We start from the raw sequence: 21,057 nt of genomic DNA on the forward strand, positions 1-21,057 counted from the left end.
CTCTATGACAAAAATTAAGGCTTTTAGAGCAATTTAAAAAATATATACTGCAAAATGTGCTTGAATAAAAGATAACCCTTGGGGGTTAAGGGTTGGAAATTTCCAAATAGCCTGGGGGTAAAAGGGTTAAATTATTATAGGTAAATTTGTTTTAATAATTGTAAGTACAGTATTTATTTTACTCCTAACAGAACGCACAAAGAAAGCTGAACAGCAACAGTCGACGCAACAGCACGTTCAGACCAAATCGCCAAGATTGCCCCATCCCGTTCCCAAGAACACGGTTCCTCCAATTAATCTACCTCCCAAAGACAAGAAAAAGAGCATTAAAAGCAAAACAAACAGAAGCAAGATAAGGTATGGTGCTTTGGAAAATGTCTTGTTTTGTTATGGTGTTTATTCCTGTGCGGATATAAACCTCCGAGTCATTCGTATGGGTCCTACCAATTTGTCGGTTTTCTACGAATAGTTTAAAGGAAAAGGGGTGCTCAACTGGTAACTATACTGTAATAGGTTACTAAGTAACTCGATTGCTAGGCAGTGCTACACTCTTCTGGTTATCCTGTTAAGAGGATCTTTTCTCTTGCTGCTTGACGATTACGACTTACGCTCTACCAGAGGATCTCTTCTCTTACTGCTTGACGATTACGACACGCTCTACGAGAGGATCCCTTCTCTTACTGCTTACCGATTGCGACTTACGCTCTACGAGAGGATCTCTTCTCTTACTGCCTAACGATTACGACTCACGCTCTACAAGAGGGTCTCTTCTCTTACTGCCTAACGATTACGACTCACGCTCTACAAGAGGGTCTCTTCTCTTACTGCCTAACGATTACGACTCACGCTCTACAAGAGGGTCTCTTCTCTTACTGCCTAACGATTACGACTCACGCTCTACAAGAGGGTCTCTTCTCTTACTGCCTAACGATTACGACTCACGCTCTACAAGAGGGTCTCTTCTCTTACTGCCTAACGATTACGACTCACGCTCTACAAGAGGGTCTCTTCTCTTACTGCTTGACGATTACGGCTCACGCTCTACAAGAGGATCTCTTCTCTTACTGCTTGACGATTACGACTCAGGCTCTACAAGAGGATCTCTTCTCTTACTGCTTGACGATTACGACTCACGCTCTACAAGAGGATCTCTTCTCCTACTGCTTAACGATTACGACTTACGCTCTACAAGAGGATCTCTTCTTTTACTGCTTCTTACTGCTTAACGATTACGACTTACGCTCTACGAGAGGATCTCTTCTCTTGCTGCTTAACGATTACGACTTGCGCTCTACGAGAGGATCTCTTCTCTTGCTGCTTAACGACGATTACGACTTGCGCTCTACGAGAGGATCTCTTCTCTCGCTGCTTAACGATTACGACTTGCGCTCTGCGAGAGGATCTCTTCTCTCGCTGCTTAACGATTACGACTTGCGCTCTGCGAGAGGATCTCTTCTCTCGCTGCTTAACGATTACGACTTGCGCTCTGCGAGAGGATCTCTTCTCTCGCTGCTTAACGATTACGACTTGCGCTCTGCGAGAGGATCTCTTCTCTCGCTGCTTAACGATTACGACTTGCGCTCTGCGAGAGGATCTCTTCTCTCGCTGCTTAACGATTACGACTTGCGCTCTGCGAGAGGATCTCTTCTCTCGCTGCTTAACGATTACGACTTGCGCTCTGCGAGAGGATCTCTTCTCTCGCTGCTTAACGATTACGACTTGCGCTCTGCGAGAGGATCTCTTCTCTCGCTGCTTAACGATTACGACTTGCGCTCTGCGAGAGGATCTCTTCTCTCGCTGCTTAACGATTACGACTTACGCTCTGCGAGAGGATCTCTTCTCTCGCTGCTTAACGATTACGACTTACGCTCTGCGAGAGGATCTCTTCTCTCGCTGCTTAACGATTACGACTTACGCTCTGCGAGAGGATCTCTTCTCTCGCTGCTTAACGATTACGACTTACGCTCTGCGAGAGGATCTCTTCTCTCGCTGCTTAACGATTACGACTTACGCTCTGCGAGAGGATCTCTTCTCTCGCTGCTTAACGATTACGACTTACGCTCTGCGAGAGGATCTCTTCTCTCGCTGCTTAACGATTACGACTTACGCTCTGCGAGAGGATCTCTTCTCTCGCTGCTTAACGATTACGACTTACGCTCTGCAAGAGGATCTCTTCTCTCACTGCTTAACGATTACGGCTTTCGCTCTACAAGAGGGTCTCTTCTCTTACTGCTTAACGATTACGACTTACGCTCCACACTGGATTACCCTTACGGTGCTTTCTGTGCTTTTTACTTGATGTTTAGTGTTGCTAATGTCATGCCGACTTTCTCCAGCCGTGATAGACTCCCTTGTGGCCCCTTTACGAGTTGGGTCGAGATAGATCCGCATCCCCTCTGTCCTTTGTTCCGTGAGCAACGATGTTCCATTGAAGCTCCATGTGAGTATTGTAGCGACTTGCCGTGCTCCAAGTGGGAGAAATATAATTCCCGTCACAAGAAACAAGCTTAAAGGGATTGTTCCCCTTCTTCGTCTTCTTCTGGTAACAGTAAGAAATGCAAGCTCTTTTCTGCAACAACTGATATTCCACCCTCCATTCCTCCTTTCCCTGCATGTTCAACCCAATTAATGTACCTCCCAAAGACAAAAACAAAGAGCAATAAAAGCAAGCTAAGATATGATGCTTTGGAAAGTGTCAGTTTTGTTATGGTTGTGTTGAATCTCAAATAAACATTATTTTTATATCTGTCTGTCTATCTAGGTGCCATGTCCTCGACATGGGCTGTCAATTGCCTCTACCTGGTCCTGTTTCGAGTATTCTGTTTAAATTGTCCTGCTGTTACCTTTTCATTTACATCCGCCAGTAAGCTATCCAGAACCTATTTTCTCTGCCGGTTTCTTGCTCTTCTCCCCTCTATCATTCTCGTAAGGCACAGAAGTTCAACTTTTCTCTTCTTATTACATGTCTGCTAAAGAAGGTGATGAATGCAAGAGTTGATGGGAGAAGTACAAGAGGAAGGCCAAGGTTTGGGTGGATGGATGGAGTGAAGGAAGCTCTGGGTGATAGGAGGATAGATGTGAGAGAGGTAAGAGAGCGTGCTAGAAATAGGAATGAATGGCGAGCGATTGTGACGCAGTTCCGGTAGGTCCTGCTGCTTCCTCCGATGCCTTAGATGACCGCGGAGGTAACAGCAGTAGGGGATTCAGCATTATGAAGCTTCATCTGTGGTAGATAATGTGGGAGGGTGGGCTGTGGCACCCTAACATACCAGCTGAACTCGGTCGAGTCCATTGTTAGGCTGGGAGGAACGTAGAGAGTAGAGGTCCCCTTTTTTGTTTTTGTTTCATTTGTTGATGTCGGCTACCCCCCAAAATTGGGGGAAGTGCCTTGGTATATGTATGTATGTATGTATTACATGTCCCAGAAATTCCATCTGCCTCCTCCTTATTACTTTCAGAAGTGATCTCTCCTGATTCACTCTTCTCGATGCCTCCTCATTTGTTACTCTCTCAGTCCATGGGATCTTCAACATTCTTCTGTAAAACCATAATTCAGCTGCATTTATTTTATTTTTCAAGTTCACTTTTAATGTCCATGTCTCTGAGCCATGATCGTTTAATATTTTTGTAAGGTAGATATTACATATATGAATACTATGGGGAACATTTTTGAACCACATACGAAACCACTTCTATATGATATGTGAATGATGAAAAAATACTTGGCAGTGCTTTAATTCCCCCTTAACCCTTTTACCCCCAGGCTATTTGGAAATTTCCAACTCTTAACCCCCAGGGGTTAATTTTTTTCAAGCACATTTTGCAGTATATTTTTTTAAATTGCTCTAACAGCCTTAATTTTTGTCATAGAGAGGTCAGGTTGGTCTCATTCTCTTGGAAAATGCCTGAAGTTTCTCAAAAAATTATAAAAAATATGCAAAAAAAAATTTGAATAGCAGTTTTTTGCAAGAACGTACCGGTACGTCCATGGGGGTAAAGGGATGATTTTTTTAAACGTACCAGTACGTCCTTTGGGGGTAAAAGGGTTAAACAACTGCATAGCCTTATTTTTATTGAGCTGTAAAAAATTTTTTCACATGAAACACTTTTCAATCTACTTTCTTATGTCTCATCCCTCATAGAAAATATGAAACAATATATATTTACTTATTTTTTTCCACAGCAAAGATCAAATTGGAATGCCAACTGACTTTCAGCATATTTCACATTTTGACCGCGATTCAAACATGGAGCTGACGCAGGTGGATGCTGACGATCAGCTCGACAAATTTTTCAAGATGGTAAGTGATTTTGACTGGACTTAGAATTCAATTCAACATAGAGATTTTGACAAAACATTCTTTTAGTTAAGGAAGCCAATTTGGTTTGTCACCATTTGTTTTTGACGTTGTTAATAGTTTATATATGACATATCTCTTTTGACATTACTTTTTTTAGAATGATTTATTGTTAATTTGTTCTCTTCAGTTATTTATTTCCTTATTTCCTTTCCTCACTGGGCTATTTTTCCCTATTGGAGCCCCTGGGCTTATAGCATCTTGCTTTTCCAATTAGGGTTGTAGCTTGGATAGAAATAATAATAATAATAATAATAGAGTCATCTTTTTGTCATGGATTTTTAGGTAGGCGTGAGTGAGCAACAGCTTCTGGATCACGGCACTCGTAAATTCATCTACGACTTCATTGAGAGGAACGGTGGAGTAGAAAAAGCTATGCAGGAATCCCACCATAAATCTGTACCCCTTCCCCCACCACCAGGATCTGTACCCCTTCCTCCACCACCAGGATCTGCTAATAGAACTTCATCTCTACAAAATGCTATGCCTACATCGCCTCCCCCGGATGTCCCATCAAGACCACTTCATACAAGGGGAAACGCTCCCAAGAGTGTTGATCATCCACGTTCACCACTACCAAATAGCTCTATGCCTCGGTATCCCCCCCGTGCTCCAATGCCACTTCCGTCGGGGGAGGTTAATGCAGGTAATTTGTTTGTTGGTTCTTTTTAGATAATTTTTTCTGTGAAAAGAATTCTTCTTTATTCTCGTTACAAAAATCTGACATATAGTATGACCTTTAATTGTCCATTACTATGAAAAGTACTGTACCTTTGAGTACTGCAATATTTTTATAAACTATGTATACACGGCCAATTTGTTTTTATACGTATACAAACCTTTTGTCCTTTGAAATATTTTAAATGACTTCAGCTTGAGGTAGAATGGAGTCAGGTTGTTAACTGTGAGATATAGTACAGTGAAATGTGGTGCCGCTACAAATGGCACTAGATTTGAGTCCTTTTCCATTTCTTCTCTATAAAAAGCACCCAGCGGGAATCAAGGTTTCTCTGTCCTGTGAAGGCACTACGGCACGACTTGAAGAAAACTCAGTGCTCCAGAGACTATCTTAACACCGTAAGGGTGAAGAATAAGATATCCAAGAACGCCGATCCTTTCTGGCTTCGGGAGACAATCAGACATGCCTACTCTGAAACCAGTGAGGGGATGGGAAGACCATCCGGGCTAGAGACCACGAGATCAAGGGTATTGGATCCAATTTAGTTTTCGGGAAGAACATTTCGGTGGCGTAGGTCTTGAAGGCAGTGGTCTAGTAATGACAGACAACCTTCACCTTCCACTATTATTATTATTATTATTACTAGCTAAGCTACAACCTTAGTTGGAAAAGCAAGATGCTATAAGCCCAAGGGCTCCAACAGGGAAATATAACCCAGTGAGGAAAGGAAATAAGGAAATAAATAAACGATATAAGAATTAATGAACAATTAAACTAAAATATTTTAAAAACATTAACCAGGTTAAAACATATTTCATATATAAACTGAAAAAAAAGACATGTCAGACTTCAACATAAAATCATCTGCTGTCTATTTGAACTTTTGAAGTTCAATCGATTCAACTACCTGATTAGGAAGATCATTCCACAACTTGGTCACAGCTGGAATAAAACTTCTAGAATACTGTTTAGTATTGACCCTCATGATGGAGAAGGCCAGACTATTAGAATTAACTACCTTAGGGAGTATTCGCACAGGTTCCTGAATACCCTTACCCATAGTTTGATGTAGGCTGTCCAACATTTATTGGAATGAATAGTTCTCTCACGGGACGAGAAGCATCTCGTCCAAGATAGCGATCACGACGCAAGTCTAGAATGAAAGGTAGGAATGACTGGCTTTTCCCTCTCCTTTCTTCCCCTTCCTTGGTTTGTAGCAGTTGTTATGTTCTGAACCAGACACGAGATGTAGGTAAGCCTCTTGATGAAGCAACTTTTCTTTGTAGACAAGTTTTGTTGAAAAGTATCTCCCCATATCTTCCTGGACAGGGGGGGGGGGGAGGATGGATAGAATATATTATTATTATTATTATTATTATCATTATTATTATTATTATTATTATTAGCTAAGCTACAACCCTATTTGGAAAAGCTGGATGCTATAAGCCCAAGGGGTCCAACAAGGAAAAATAGTCCAATGAGGAAAGGAAATCAGGAAATAAACAAACTGCAAGAGAAGTAATGAATCTATTATTATTATTGTTATTATTATTATTATCATTTTATTACAATATTATTACTATTACTAGCTAAGCTACAACCCTATTTGGAAAAGCTGGATGCTCTAAGCCCAAGTGCTCCAACAGGGAAAAATAGTCCAATGAGGAAAGGAAATCAGGAAATAAACAAACCACAAGAGAAGTAATGATACTATTACTAGCTAAGCTACAACCCTAGGTGGAAAAGCTGGATGCTATAAGCCTAAGGGCTCCAACAGGAAAAAGTAGTCCAATGAGGAAAGGAAATCAAGAAATAAATAAACTACAGGAGAAGTAATGAACAATTCGAATAAAATATCCTTTAAGAACAGTAACAATAATTAAAATAAATCTTACATGTATAAACTATATAAAGAGTTACGTCAGCCTGTTTAACATAGAAACATTGGTTGCAAGTTTGAACTTTTCAAGTTCCACTGACTCAAGTAACTGATTAAGAAGATCATTCCACAATTTTTTTCATAAATGACCATGCGTTCAGACAACATATCTTCTACGCGGTTATAAGTTCTTCCATAACTGTCTACGAGTTACCTTGTAGGGACCTAGCCTAACACCTGTGACATCTTTATGGCCACATCATCAAGAGGTTAACAAGTCATCTCTATTGCTCTTTTTATAGGGCAAAGTTTAAAGGTTTAAATTCTGTTCATGAATGGCAGAGGCAAGAGATAGTGACAATGCCGTTGAAACTGACCTTATATTCAAATCAGTGCCTAAGCCCCATCACCCGAGCTAGGATCAATGAGGGCCAGGAAATGGCTGTTGATGACTCAGCAGGAAGACGTGTAGGCTCTCTCAAGACTCCAAAATGTTTTTATGTTGAACAGGCTGACATAAGTCTTTTTATAGTTCATATATGACCTATGTGTTTTGAAGTTGTTACTGGTTTTAGAATGATTTATTGTTAATTTTTTCTCATCATTTATTTATTTCCTTATTTCCTTTCCTCACTGGGCTATTTTTCCCAGTTGGAGCCCTTGGGTTTATAGCATCTTGCTTTTCCAACTAGGGTTGTAGCTTGGCTATTAATAATAATGATAATAATACTATTTATTTTAACCTTGTTACTCTTCTTAAAATATTCTATTTTCCTTTTTTCCCTTTCCTCATTGGGCTATTTTCCCTGTTAGAGCCTCTGGGCTTATAGCGTCTTGCTTTTCCAACTAGGGTTGTAGCTTAGCTAGCAATAGTAATAATAATAGATCATAAGCATGGTGAGATTGCAGACACTAAAAAAAACTATCGAGTTTGAGCGGGACTTTTATCTCCCATCCAGCTGAATGCCAGTCAGTAACTACAACCTCCTCCAACCACCTCGTTAAGAGTTTAACAGACGTTCCACCTCTGCTGAAGTTATACTCCTATTAACCCTTTTACCCCCAAAGGACATACTGGTATGTTTCACAAAAGCCATCCCTTTACCCCCATGGACGTACCGGTACGTCCTTGCAAAAAAATGCTATAAAAAATTTTTTTTTCATATTTTTGATAATTTTTTGAGAAAATTCAGGCATTTTCCAATAGAATGAGACCAACCTGACCTCTCTATGACAAAAATTAAGGCTGTTAGAGCAATTTGAAAAAAAATATACTGCAAAATGTGCTGGGAAAAAAATAACCCCTTGGGGGTTAAGGGTTGGAAATTTCCAAATAACCTGGGGGTTAAAGGGTTAACTGTTATTCCACCTCTGCTGAAGTTATATTCCTATTAAAAAACTCATGTATGTATAGTTAGGAAAAATACAAATTACTTTCAAAATTTGTGATATTTTGTGGCTGTCCAAATCTCAACCAAGAGAAAAATAACGTTATGTATGAGTCATTGAAAGAAATTTTGACAGCATTGAAAATTTTCATTGCCTTATAAAATTTTTGAATTTTCATTTATTAAATAAGAAATATATGCTAGCATTTTGTATATTTGCTATAAGAACAAGTTCTTGTTAGCTGTATGAAAGTCCAGCATTATTATGGGGGTCTGATTAGAAAATTTTTTTAACCCTTTTACCCCTGGGGTATTTGGAACTTTCCAACCCTTAACTCCCAGGGTTTTTTTTTTTTCAAGCACATTTTGCAATATATATTTTTTAAATTGCTCTAACAGCCTTAATTTTCGTCATAGAGAGGTCAGGTTGGTCTCATTCTTTTGGAAAATGCCTGAAGTTTCTCATAAAGTTATCAAAAATATGCAAATAAATGTAAATAGCAGTTATTTGCAAGGACGTACCAGTACGTCCTTGGGGGTAAAGAGATGAGTTTTGTGAAACGTACCAGTACATCCATTGGGGGTAAAAGGGTTAAACTAGAGAAAGTCTGCAAAGTACAAAACTTAATAGGTTCTAAGAAGGTTTTTGTAAGTTGAATTTTTTGAAATTTTGTCTTAGGGTAGGCCTCACCTAACTCACAAGCCTACGATTTTCAGCAGCAAAAGTCAACAAATTGTTCCGTTTCATGTGAAATAAATATCAGTGTCACGTGAATTGTATAGTTAAAGCTTGTTATGACTTAATTCACTAGGGAGAAGTAGACCGTTCTCTTCGTAAAAGGTTCATAAACAAGATGATGGTAAATATTGCAGAAAGGAAACTATTTCTTTTAGAAATATATATAAAAAAAGCTTGAACTTAACATTAACAAAAATAATAGCGAAACAATACGTGAATGCAAATTATTAAACAATCGAAATACACTAATACACAGCATCGTATAATGTAATTAAATAGACCAGGGCATAATTGTCGGTACATGACTTCCGGTCAACACTTAAACGAAAACCTGTGATGAAATAAAGCACACATGACAAAAGGTGATCACCACCCAAGACGTATTACTAAAACAAAATAACATACATCGATAATCATACAAATGTTCTATATACAATATAGAATAAACACTTAACCCAACATTCAACATCACGAAGATTACCTTGGGGGTTCTTCCAGTTTACGATAGGGCTACCAGACCATGTTCTTACACTGCCCCACTACTCCTCAAAGCAGAGCACCTCTTTGCTTGCTGACGAGTTCCCTACTGCGGTAGTCAAAATCTCGGCTACATTATCGCCTCGTCAACAAGTGCAGCGAGAGTCAAATTGGTAAACAATACTCTGCAGACCCAACAGGACAAACTTCATAATACATGACAATCATGTTATTGCAAATGTCATTTTGCTTACTGTATTCGATTATATAATACAGTATTGTTTTATGACAGTATTTCATTGTCCTGTTATAGTATTCAGTATAGATTTATGTATTTAGTTTGATTTGTGTTTATATCCCCGAATGTATGTAAGTTGAGGACCTTCTGTTACCATAAAACTGTCCTATTTTCAGGCTATAAGAAGAGCCCCCCTCCACCAATGCCACCTTTAACTAATGCCAGTGTACCACCACTTCCACCACTACCACCACCTACACCGCCCCAGAGTCTCCCAACTTCGCCCGGTAATGTACCTCGTCCCCCTCGTCCGCCGCCACCTGGAGGGCTACCACCGACACCTACCTCCTCCAGCCCTTCACAACCTGACGCTCGTTCAGCTCTCATGAATCAGATACGTGCTGGTGGCAGTCCTCTCAAGGTATGTGCCTATAGTTGCGTTGTTTCATCGTCATCATCTCCTCCTACTCCTATTGACCCAAAGGGCTTCGGTTAGATTTCGCCATTCATCTCTATCTTGAGCTTTTAAATCAATACTTTTCCATTCATCATCTCCTACTTCATGCTTCATTGTCCTCAACCATGTAGGCATGGGTCTTCCAACTCTTCTAGTGCCTTGTGGAGCCCAGTTAAACTGTTGGTGAACTAATCTCTCTTGGGTAGTGCGAATAGTATGCCCAAACCATCTCCATCTACTCCTCACCATGATCTCATCCACATATGGCACTTGAGTACTCTCTCTTATACTTTCATTTCTAATCCTGTCTTGCCATTTAACTCTCAATATTCTTCTGAGTGCATTGTTTACTTCAAATTGTTAGAATTCAACACTTGGAAAATTTTTCTTTGATAATTGATGTGAAAACTGTTTAGGTAATGCATTTAGTAAATTATCCTGTGTGGTGTTTTTGTATGTAGAGCTTACGTACACTCGGTCCCTGTTATAGGATCCCTGAAGAGTAGGGTCTTTACAGTGGTACAATAAATTCTTGGGAATTAAGATAAGAGTGCTACTAAATGTCCCTTTGTAATTACTGTTTATTATGATGATTGATTATGTTATAAAGAAGGTAATGGTAGGAATGAATAATGGCATTCAATGGAACGGGGACCAGAGATTATACGATTTTGAATTCGCAAATGATATATTTCTATTTGCCTTGTTTGGTGGGGATGGCCTATTTAGTGTCTTCAAAATGTTCTTTCATCTAGCTCTAATTTCAGTTTCCTCACCTTTTCAATCTTCAGTGTTGGTTTCCTTATCTTATTCTAAGTCGGTTACTTAAACTTACCTGTATCCAGATATTTCACCATTTGTCCCCTGACAGAGATCTTGTACATAACTTTCAGGGAGTCAAGCTCATGGTAGAGTGTTTGCTTTGAAAATTGTTTCCTATAATGTATTGTAAATAGCACTTAATATACCTTGACAAGAGGTTATCTCTACTTTGTTGAAATTATGTTTGACTTAGGAAATACTGTTGTCTGAGTTTCTAAAAATTAAAAACCTAAAAGTCAGGAATTAAGTCCAGTGAGTGAAAGCAGTTTTCAATATTGTATAATAAGTTTCACATATGGTGATGCAACAGGGTTTAAAGAAACATTTGTTTTAACACAAACCCATCAGGTAACATTACCCATATATCGTAAGAGAAAGAAGGATAATTAACACTACTGTCTGGTCAGGTAGGTAAGTTAGTGACCTGGTTCTCTTCATTCCCCTCTGTGTTTAGTTGCTGTTAAGTCTTCATCCTTTGGTCCTGTACTTATTTAATCCTCTGCCACCCATGGGATGCATAGGGCCTCAATAAATTCAAACCATATGTCTTCTTTCCTGTGCCATCTCTCAGATCCAACCTCCCTCCGATTTAGCCATGTTTCTCTTGGTCTACCACGTCCTCTCCTGCCCAGCGGCTTCCGTTCAGGTACATCCTGGACTAACTCATCTTCCCTTAGAATATGCCCCATCCATCTCCATCTTGGTGATCTAACTATATCGTCCACATTAGGCACCTCTGCCACCTCACGAATTGAGCATTTGTCATATGGCATTGCCATTTTATTTGCAATCCTTTGCAATGTTTTATTCTTAAAGGCAAGAAATTTTGCGTCGGTTGGTACAGGAGAAATTTATCTTTTTACTTTTCTGTGATATGATATTTGATTTGACCTCCAAACTGTTTTTAATGTGCCCATTGCTCATTCTGCCCTCCCTAGTCTCTCCTTGAAGTCTGTAACTAGTGATCCATTGCTGGTAATGATTGTTCCTAAATATTTGAAAGAGTTTGAATTTGGTAATATTACTCCTCTGATAAGGCAGTTTGTTTGATGAACACTGAATCTGCATGACTTCAATTTTTCTATGGTTAATCATCAATCCAACCTTTCTCCCCTCCAGTACTAACCTATCAATCATTTTCTACATTTCAGTCATTGTAGAGGCAATCAGAACTATATCATTTGCGTATTCAAGATCACACAATCTTGAGTCTCATTGTGACGGTTGCTCAATAGATGTTATTTGTTGTTTTCAGCCCCATTCTGTGTTTAATTCTCAAAATTAAGGAGAGTAACATTCCATGGTCTTTCATATAGTATAATCTGATCAAAACCATGAGCCAGTGATTGAGATAACTGAAAATAAAAGAAAAACCTTTAAGGCTATTGCCTGGAGAGCTATACTATGATACAAAGATATAGTTATTCCAGATTTATAACAAAAGAGTGCAAAAATACAAAATTCATAAACTAATGTAGCTTAGCACAATTTTGGGGACTTTTAGTCACTTAAAAACAAAGAGTAATATAAAGCATTACTGGCAGCTATTCGTTTTTGGCTAAGAAGGCAGTTCTTTTGATAGTGCCTTATTCAACTGGGTAGACTGTATTTTAACCCTTTTACCCCCAAAAGACGTACTGGTACGTTTCACAGAACTCATCCCTTTACCCCCATGGACATACCAGTACGTCCTTGCAAAAAAATGCTATAAAAAAAAATTTCATATTTTTTATAATTTTTTGAGAAAATTCAGGCATTTTCCAAGAGAATGAGACCAACCTGACCTCTCTATGACAAAAATTAAGGCTGTTAGAGCAATTTAAAAAATATATACTGCAAAATGTGCTGGGGAAAAAATAACCCCTTGGGGGTTAAGGGTTGGAAATTTCCAAAGAGCCTGGGGGTAAAAGGGTTAAGTACCGTTTCTCAAAAAATATATTTAATATCTAACTGTGTATATCTGTGACAGTAACACCATCTTTCGTTGAATGCCATTATTCATTCCTTGCATTACCTTATTCATGAGATAATCAATCACCATAATAAAAGGTAGAGGGGATAGTATTCCACCTTGTAGTACTCCAGTCTTGACTTTAAATGCATCTTTAAGACTACCATCAACCATTACCCTACAACAAGTTCCATTATGCATATTCATTATGGTGTTTACAATATTTTGTGGTATCCCATAGTGCCTCAGAATCTCTTTTAACATACTATGCGAAACACTATCAAATGCTTTCTCAAAATTTACAAAGCATAAAACAAGAAGTGATTTTAGTTTGTTGCACTGTTGACCTATATGTCGTAGAATAAAAATTGATTGTCTCATCCTCTACCCTTACTGAAACCTGTTTGCTCTTTTCAAAGTATTCTACTGTATTTATTAAAGGTTCTATTCTATTCAATATAAGCTTGGAAAAAAACGTTTATACCTACTGGTGATAATGTGATCCCTCGCAATTCCTAGTCTCCCAAATCTCCCTCTTAACAATAATCCCTCTCTTTTTCCATTCATATTTCTACATATGATTGAATTATATTGAACGCAATAGGTGTTCGAATCTCATCAGCCTTCAAAATTTCAGGTGCAATACCATTCACTCCTGGTGACTTATAGTTTTTCAGTTGTTTGATTGCCAAAACAACTGCCAATCTAATGTTTCATACATTTATAGGAAGATCATGTTCAGTCTCAAGGATGTTTTCCTCATGGTGACCTATTTAGTCTCTTCAAAAATAAATTTCCACTAGTCTTATTTCATATTCCTTAGTTAGAAGATTTCAATTTTTATTTCTGACAGACAACTTACTTCTCTTCTTTCTCTTTCCAGTGATTTCTCGAATACCCGCATAAGCATATCTTACACTTCTTGCATCTCCTCTATTTAGATTATGTTCTATTTTATCTATAGAAGTATCTCTCTTCCTTCTTTTGTCTTTTCTACAACATGTCTTTACTTCACCATCAAGGCTCGTATATTCAGATTGTAAAAGTATCACTTGCTTGTAAGATGGAAATCACGCAGACCTGGACTGTTGCCCAGGTAGTGGGTACAATGTATATTTTGTAGTTTCATCCATTCGTGCCTCCTGCATCTATGTAATGATAAGGTACCTAACCGTATGAATGAATTTCACTCAATTTAGCATACAGAACGTCCTCAACTCACAAACTTAACCCTTTTACCCCCAGGCTATTTGGAAATTTCCAACCTTTAACCCCCAAGGGGTTATTTTTTCCCCAGCACATTTTGCAGTATATTTCTTTTAAATTGCTCTAATAGCCTTAATTTTTGTCATAGAGACGTCAGGTTGGTCTCATTCTCTTGGAAAATGCCTGAAGTTTCTCAAAAAATTATCAAAAATATGGAAAAAAAAAATTTAAATAGCATTTTTTTGCAAGGACGTACCGGTACGTCCATGGGGGTAAAGGGATGAGTTTTGTGAAACGTACCAGTACGTTCTTTGGGGGTAAAAGGGTTAAGTAGAATTTTGCCCTAGGGTAGGCCTAACCTGATTCCGAGGCCTACGATTTCCATCTACAAAAGTCAACAAATAGTCCTGTTTCTTATGAAATAATTATCAGGTTATTGCAAATGTTTTTTGCTTATTGTATTAAACATTATGATATTGTTTTATTACAGTATTTCTTTATCTTATTACTGCATATAAACTTTTGATACAATATCTGAGCTTTATGATTTCAGTTGAATTTGTGTTTTTATCTCCGAACATCTGAAAATTTGAGGACCTTTTGTACATTTAGTATTGTGTAAAATCTCTAAGGTTTAAAGGTTACTTATGAATGGCAGAGGGAAGGGACAGTGACATTGCCCTATCAAGCAGGACAATGCCCTTGAGACTGACCATATATACATATGATCAGTGCCCAAGCCCCCTCTCCACCCAAGCTAGAACCAAGGAGGGCTAGGCAATAGCTTCTGATGAATCAGCAGATTGATCTATAGGCTCCCTTCAAACCCCCCATCCTTAGCTCACAAGGATGGTGAGGTTGCAGGGATCAAAGCAACTAACGAGTTTAAAAATCAATCTTGATATTTTCCTTATTTGCATACCGTATGTACGTGAATAATTTGAAAAGTCATATTATCCCTTTTACCCCCAGGCTATTTGGAAATTCCAAACCCTTAACCCCCTGGGGGTTATTTTTTTCCCAGCACATTTTGCAGTATATATTTTTTTAAATTGCTCTAATAGCCTTAATTTTTGTCATAGAGAGATCAGGTTGGTCTCATTCTCTTGGAAAATGCCTGAATTTTCTCAAAAAATTATCAAAAATATGAAAAAAAAATTTTTATAGCATTATTTTGCAAGGACGTACCGGTACGTCCATGGGGGTAAAGGGATGGCTTTTGTGAAACGTACCAGTACGTCCTTTGGGGGTAAAAGGGTTAAAAGCAATCTTGATATTTTCCTAATTTGCATACCATATGTACGTGAATAATTTGAAAAGTTAGCTGTTATGAGCTGACCCTCCAATTATCCTCTTGTATTATGTCAATGACCTTAGATGTCAGGATGCCAGATAACTGATAATAAATCAATCCTCTCGTATTTTCTTCTCTTAGGAAGTGGAGCCCAATGAAAGAAAACCCGAGGAAGGTTCAAGGGGTAATCTGCTAAAGGAAATCAGAGGTGGAATACAGCTGAAGAAGGTCAGTATCCAATTAGTTTTGTGTAATAGTTTCACTCAAATCTTTTCAATATGAGTTATATAAAGGCTTCATCACCTTTAATGTTTTCCCTTGAATAAAACACCTTACAAGATACTCATAACTCGTAGCCAAGTGGTAGGCCTATTCATGCTATCTTCTTTTTCATGAATTATGGTGAGCATTACCTTTATGCTTTTATTATTATTATTATTATTATTATTATTATTATTATTATTATTATTATTATTATTATTATTCAAGCTACAACCATGGGTAAAAGCTGAAAGCTACAAGCTCAAGAGCTTCAACAGATAGTTATGACATAGAAGTAGGTTGAGCTTCTTAGTGTAAAAATAGATAATTTTGTCTATAGTAGCTAGGAAAAATGCCGAGAACTCAAAGATTTAGATGGTTTCAACATGCAAAACAGATGGTCAGAAAAGCTGCAGATATAGAATGATTAAAACAAAAGACTTAGAAGGTTCAAGAAATAATGCAAAAAGGGATAGATTAAGACCTAGATATAATTTTGAGTATAGGAATCAAAGGAATGGGAAGCGGGAACGTATAGGAGCACTGGAAGGCGATAGAATGTACAACGGCTCCTTACTTATCCTACCCCTTAGTTGATTTGGCTGAGTAAGGTCTGTTTGAGGTGCAGATATCTATGGTTATCTTAGGATACGTCCCTGATTATACACGATATCTTCGGATAGTGGTTTCCTGGGGTCGGAACCCCGTGATACCTGACGGTAATTCTCTTGTAATATCAATCGCAGAAATATTATACTGTAGGAGTGGCCAGAAGGAACTTCCATCAGGACAACATGGCTCGAGTTTAAAACAGATGTGAGTGGAGAAAGATAATTTCACACTCATCCTTGCAAAGGGGAGAGTTAAATGTAAAAACATTACATTGATGATGATTGATGTTTTCATGGGATGGTGTGTGATCTATAGGTTTTCAATTTTGCCAACTTTTGCACTGTTGGTCATTTAATATTTTCCAAATTTTTTGTCTAACCAAAAATAATCTCTGTCCATTGCATTCAGATCTTCTCGGACAGAACCATCCTGTTCATAATTATAGGTATGCAGTTAATTCTAATAGTCAGGCCTTCTTTATCATGGGGCTCAATATTACACAGTATTCTAGAAGTTTTATTCCAGTTGTGACCAATTTATGGAGCAATCTTCTTAATCAGGTAGTTTAATGAGTAGAACCTCAAAATTTCAAATTTGCAGTGAATTTTTTTTATGTTGTACAGACTTACATAAGTCTTTATATAGTTTATATATGATCTATTTTAATATTAGTGGTCTTAAGATATTTGATTTTAATTGTTCATTACTTCTCTTGTACTTTATTTCCTTATGTCCTTTCCTCACTGGGCTACATATCCCTGTTGGAGACCTCGGGATTACAGCATCATGCTTTTCCAACTAGGGTTGTAGCATTGCTAATAATAATAATAATAATAATAATAATATGTACATCATACATATACCAAGGCACTTCCCCCAATTTAGGGGGGTAGCCGACATCAACAAATGAAACAAAACAAAAAGGGGACCTCTACTCTCTACGTTCCTCCCAATCTGACAAGGGACTCAACTGAGTTCAGCTGGTACTGCTAGGGTGCCACAGCCCACCCTCCCCTGTTATCCACCACAGATGAAGCTTCATAATGCTGAATCCCCTACTGCTGCTACCTCCGTGGTCTTCTAAGGCTCCGGAGGAAGCAGCAGGAAAACACCCCAAAACTAGAGTGCAGGGAACAGTCACTCTCCCCCCAGCTCCATCTCTTTGTCGATGTCTCGCAGGATTAGATACAGGAGAGGGATTATAGCATCATGCTTTTCCAACTAGGGTTGTAGCATAGCTAATAATAATAATAATAATAATAATAATAATATGTAATAATAATAATCCCATCTTGAAGATTTTTCTACAACTATCTATTCCACTCCCAATTCTATCTATTTATACTTACAATACATTGCATCCATAGGTGACGGATCAGACAACAGGTGCGTCAAAGAATGAGGGTCCTCCTTTGGATGGCATGGCCAAGCAGTTGAGCCACGCCTTGTTGGACCGTGCTAGGGTCATTCAGCCTGATTCTGACAGTTCCGACGAAGATGACGACAATGATGAATGGGATGATTAAAAAGTGTTTGGGCTGGAGAATTTATGGTTAGTGTTGAAAATAATGAGTGTACTGTATATCAGTCGGTAAAACGAGACGGTAGGGTATAATTAATTTCCTTTATAATAATGATCTCCATCTGTTAATGTAAGCTTATGGTGGTTTTCATTCAGTTGTATATCATAAACTGCTATGTTTTCTGCCCTTGATTTTTATACTGTAAAATATTAAACAATTTTTATTTTAGTAATTTTAATGAGCTTGATAAGAAAATTAACAAGATAAGGGACAATTCTAGGAGTTAAAACGTAATTTCAGAAAGTGATTTTTTCAAGCTTTATATATATTTCTTAAAAGGTTTAAAGGCCTCTCATGAGGAGCACAAACCAGTTTATTACATTGCTGCGCAATATCTTATGGACCGAACATAATAAATACCCAGTACCCAACCCCCTTCTCTACCCACGCTAAGACCAGAGGGAACCAGGCAGTGGCGGCTGACGACACGGGGCATCTCTCATTTGGAAATGATAGTATGGTATTGTCTCTACCTTAGAGATCTGTTAAACCAAGAGCTAGGCTTGAACTCTGGCCCTTCAGAATGCGAGTTGCCGCTAAACCAAAACAACTATACAGTGATGCCTCAGCATACGAAAGTAATCCGTTCAGGATACGGTTTCGTATGCTGATTTTTTCGTATCCTGAGTCGCGTTTTACATGTAAATAGCCTAATCCGTTCCAAGCCTTACGAAAAGACACCTTTTCTTTCATAAACATGCTAAACTGTAGTAATAAACATGCAATGCAGCCATTTCTATCATTCAATAATTAACCCAACCATTAAAAACAGCCTAATCCATTCCAGAAACCACCATGAGATTATTCAATAATGTAGTTATAGCCTAGTTATCCCCTCCACGCCCTAAGAAAACAGTCCGTTTTCTTTACTACTGTATAAAAGTTACGGTACTGTATGTAAAGCATTTGGATCAGTGAAAGTGTATTGTTACCTGTACACCTAAATTAAGGGTTGATACCCTGAAAAAAAAGGTACTGTACTCTCGGCGACGAGTTGGGATCTCGTAAGCTTTTCGTATCCTGAAAATTTTTTTGTATACTGGGGCATAAAAATCTTCGGATCGCTTTTCGTACCCTGAATTTTTCGTAAGCAGAAACTTTCGTATCCAGAGGTATCACTGTATATTGAGAAACAAATTCTGACTTGGTAAATTATTAATTTGTGTTAAACATAATTGACCCCTAAGGGACAAATACTGAACCTACACCATAATTTAATCAGAAAAGATTCTATATCTCTTAAAGGGACCAGCTGCCTTGTATTAGAATATTCTTTTAAATTCATGAATTTCACATATGCTTAGATGTGCTACATAATGTTTTCTTCGTACTAAAATTTTACGTCATTCAGACCAATATTTTTCCCTAATCAAATGAGATTTTTTATTTGAGTTTTTTAAAAGTTTATATTTAAAAAAATTTCATATCTATTGTTGTGAAAAGTAACATAACTTTGGTATTCATACATTTTTTGTGAGAATAGAATTTAAACAATTTGATTATTTTAATTTTAAGAACTTAAATCTTTAATAAAAAGAAATTTTTACCTGGTAATGAGAATCCGTTCTGAGAACCATAGTTTTTATTCTTTTTCTATTAATATATTAATTTCGGAATAGGATGATAAACAACAGAGATTGATTAAATTATGGGAGAAAAAGTTTGTTTTAGAGTTGAGCATCCAAAGATTTTTAATGTAAGTTTGGTTTTCCTCTTCGTAGAATTAAAGTAATAACATCAAAATTACCCTGTGTTAGCTGAAAGTCCTCAACTCACAAACTTATGGGGTCCAAGATGTTGTTTAAGTCGAATTGTTCATTGTGAGTTTCTGATACAATATCTGAGCTTTATGATTTCATTTGTATTTGTGTTTGTATCTGAATGTTTGCAACCTGAGGACCTTCTTACGTATTCCATGTCTTCCACTGCTGATTCTTCCATCATAACTCCTGGGTCCTCCTTCCCCCTTTAGCAATGAATCAAACGATACTCCGCCCGCTATGCCATGACGCATCGGAGTCAGATGTCTCCTCTTAATTGGCAAAACACTTATAAAGATGTTCAGAACAACTATGTTCACAAGAGTAAACAAAGGGACATAATTACTCTCGCTTATGGGGAAACAAGTTATCAAGATTGAAGACTCACTTTGGTGAGCTGTGTCGTAATTTCATAAAGATTGATAACTGTTTTAGATGCATGTGGCTGTCAGACTTATGAGGGAAAACTTTTTCATTCTTATGTGTATACCAAAATGGCCGTACAAATGATTTGTCTGTCAAACTTACGAATACCAGTGACATAGTTAGGATGACTTCATAATGAAAAAAGCCCTATATCTCTGTTATTTATTAAGATAATCAGATGAAACTTCTTGGGGTGTAAAACCATATTTTTTTTTCTTACACTTACACCAAGTAACTCATTTTTCAATGTCGAAAGATATTGGTGGCTGGCCCCCTTAAGCAAATGTTAAATTTTCGCCTTTGTAGTTCCTTTGGTCGAAGTCATAGTAAATAACTGTCTGTAGGGTAATTTTAGCATTTGCCCTTGTTTTTCATGCCATCTCAATTTTGGAGCTCAACAAGTATAGAATTCGACTGTAGGTTGGCAGACTAGCTTAGTAGTGATATTTATTCAAATCAGTCCAGCAAAAGTTGGTTTGTATTTGGATCAAAGGGCTTTGATGAGCATTTAAACATTAGTTTTTTTTTTACCAAAAACTGTAGCCACCAGCTGCGTACAAATGAATGAAGAGGCGCGGTCGTATAGGAGCACAGAAAGGTGATAGGATATGTAACGGCTCCTTACTTATCCTTCCCCTTAGAGGATTAGACTGGGTAAGGTCTGTGTGGGGTGCAGATATTTATGGTTATCTTAGGATACGTCCCTGATTATACACGATATCTTCGGATAGTCGTTTCCGGGGGTTGGAACCCCGTGATACCTGACGGTAATTCTCTTGTAATATCAATCGCATAAATATTGTGCTGTAGAAAATTGCTAGAAGGAACTTTCATCAGAACGACACAGCTATATCACCCAAAAATAGATTTTTCCTACATCAAAATCCCTTTTAAGGAAGCATGCGGTATGTGTATAGCTACGGAAGA

At 37.9% G+C, this 21,057-nt stretch overlaps 1 protein-coding gene across 1 annotated transcript in view; it reads left to right on the forward strand.

Annotated features, from left to right (window-relative positions):
- Nucleotides 1-20,072, forward strand: part of LOC137633305 (actin nucleation-promoting factor WASL-like) — a 54,318-nt gene extending 34,246 nt beyond the window's left edge. The window contains exons 6-11 of the mRNA XM_068365527.1: nt 192-357; nt 4,184-4,301; nt 4,644-5,004; nt 9,935-10,179; nt 15,630-15,716; nt 17,729-20,072. Of these exons, the coding sequence (XP_068221628.1) occupies nt 192-357; nt 4,184-4,301; nt 4,644-5,004; nt 9,935-10,179; nt 15,630-15,716; nt 17,729-17,887 (1,136 nt within the window). The 3' untranslated portion in view covers nt 17,888-20,072. The remainder of the gene's footprint in view (nt 1-191; nt 358-4,183; nt 4,302-4,643; nt 5,005-9,934; nt 10,180-15,629; nt 15,717-17,728) is intronic.
- Nucleotides 20,073-21,057: the final 985 nt, after the last annotated feature.

Source organism: Palaemon carinicauda, chromosome 42 (genome assembly GCF_036898095.1).
Source record: "Palaemon carinicauda isolate YSFRI2023 chromosome 42, ASM3689809v2, whole genome shotgun sequence".
Lineage (NCBI taxonomy): Eukaryota > Metazoa > Arthropoda > Malacostraca > Decapoda > Palaemonidae > Palaemon > Palaemon carinicauda.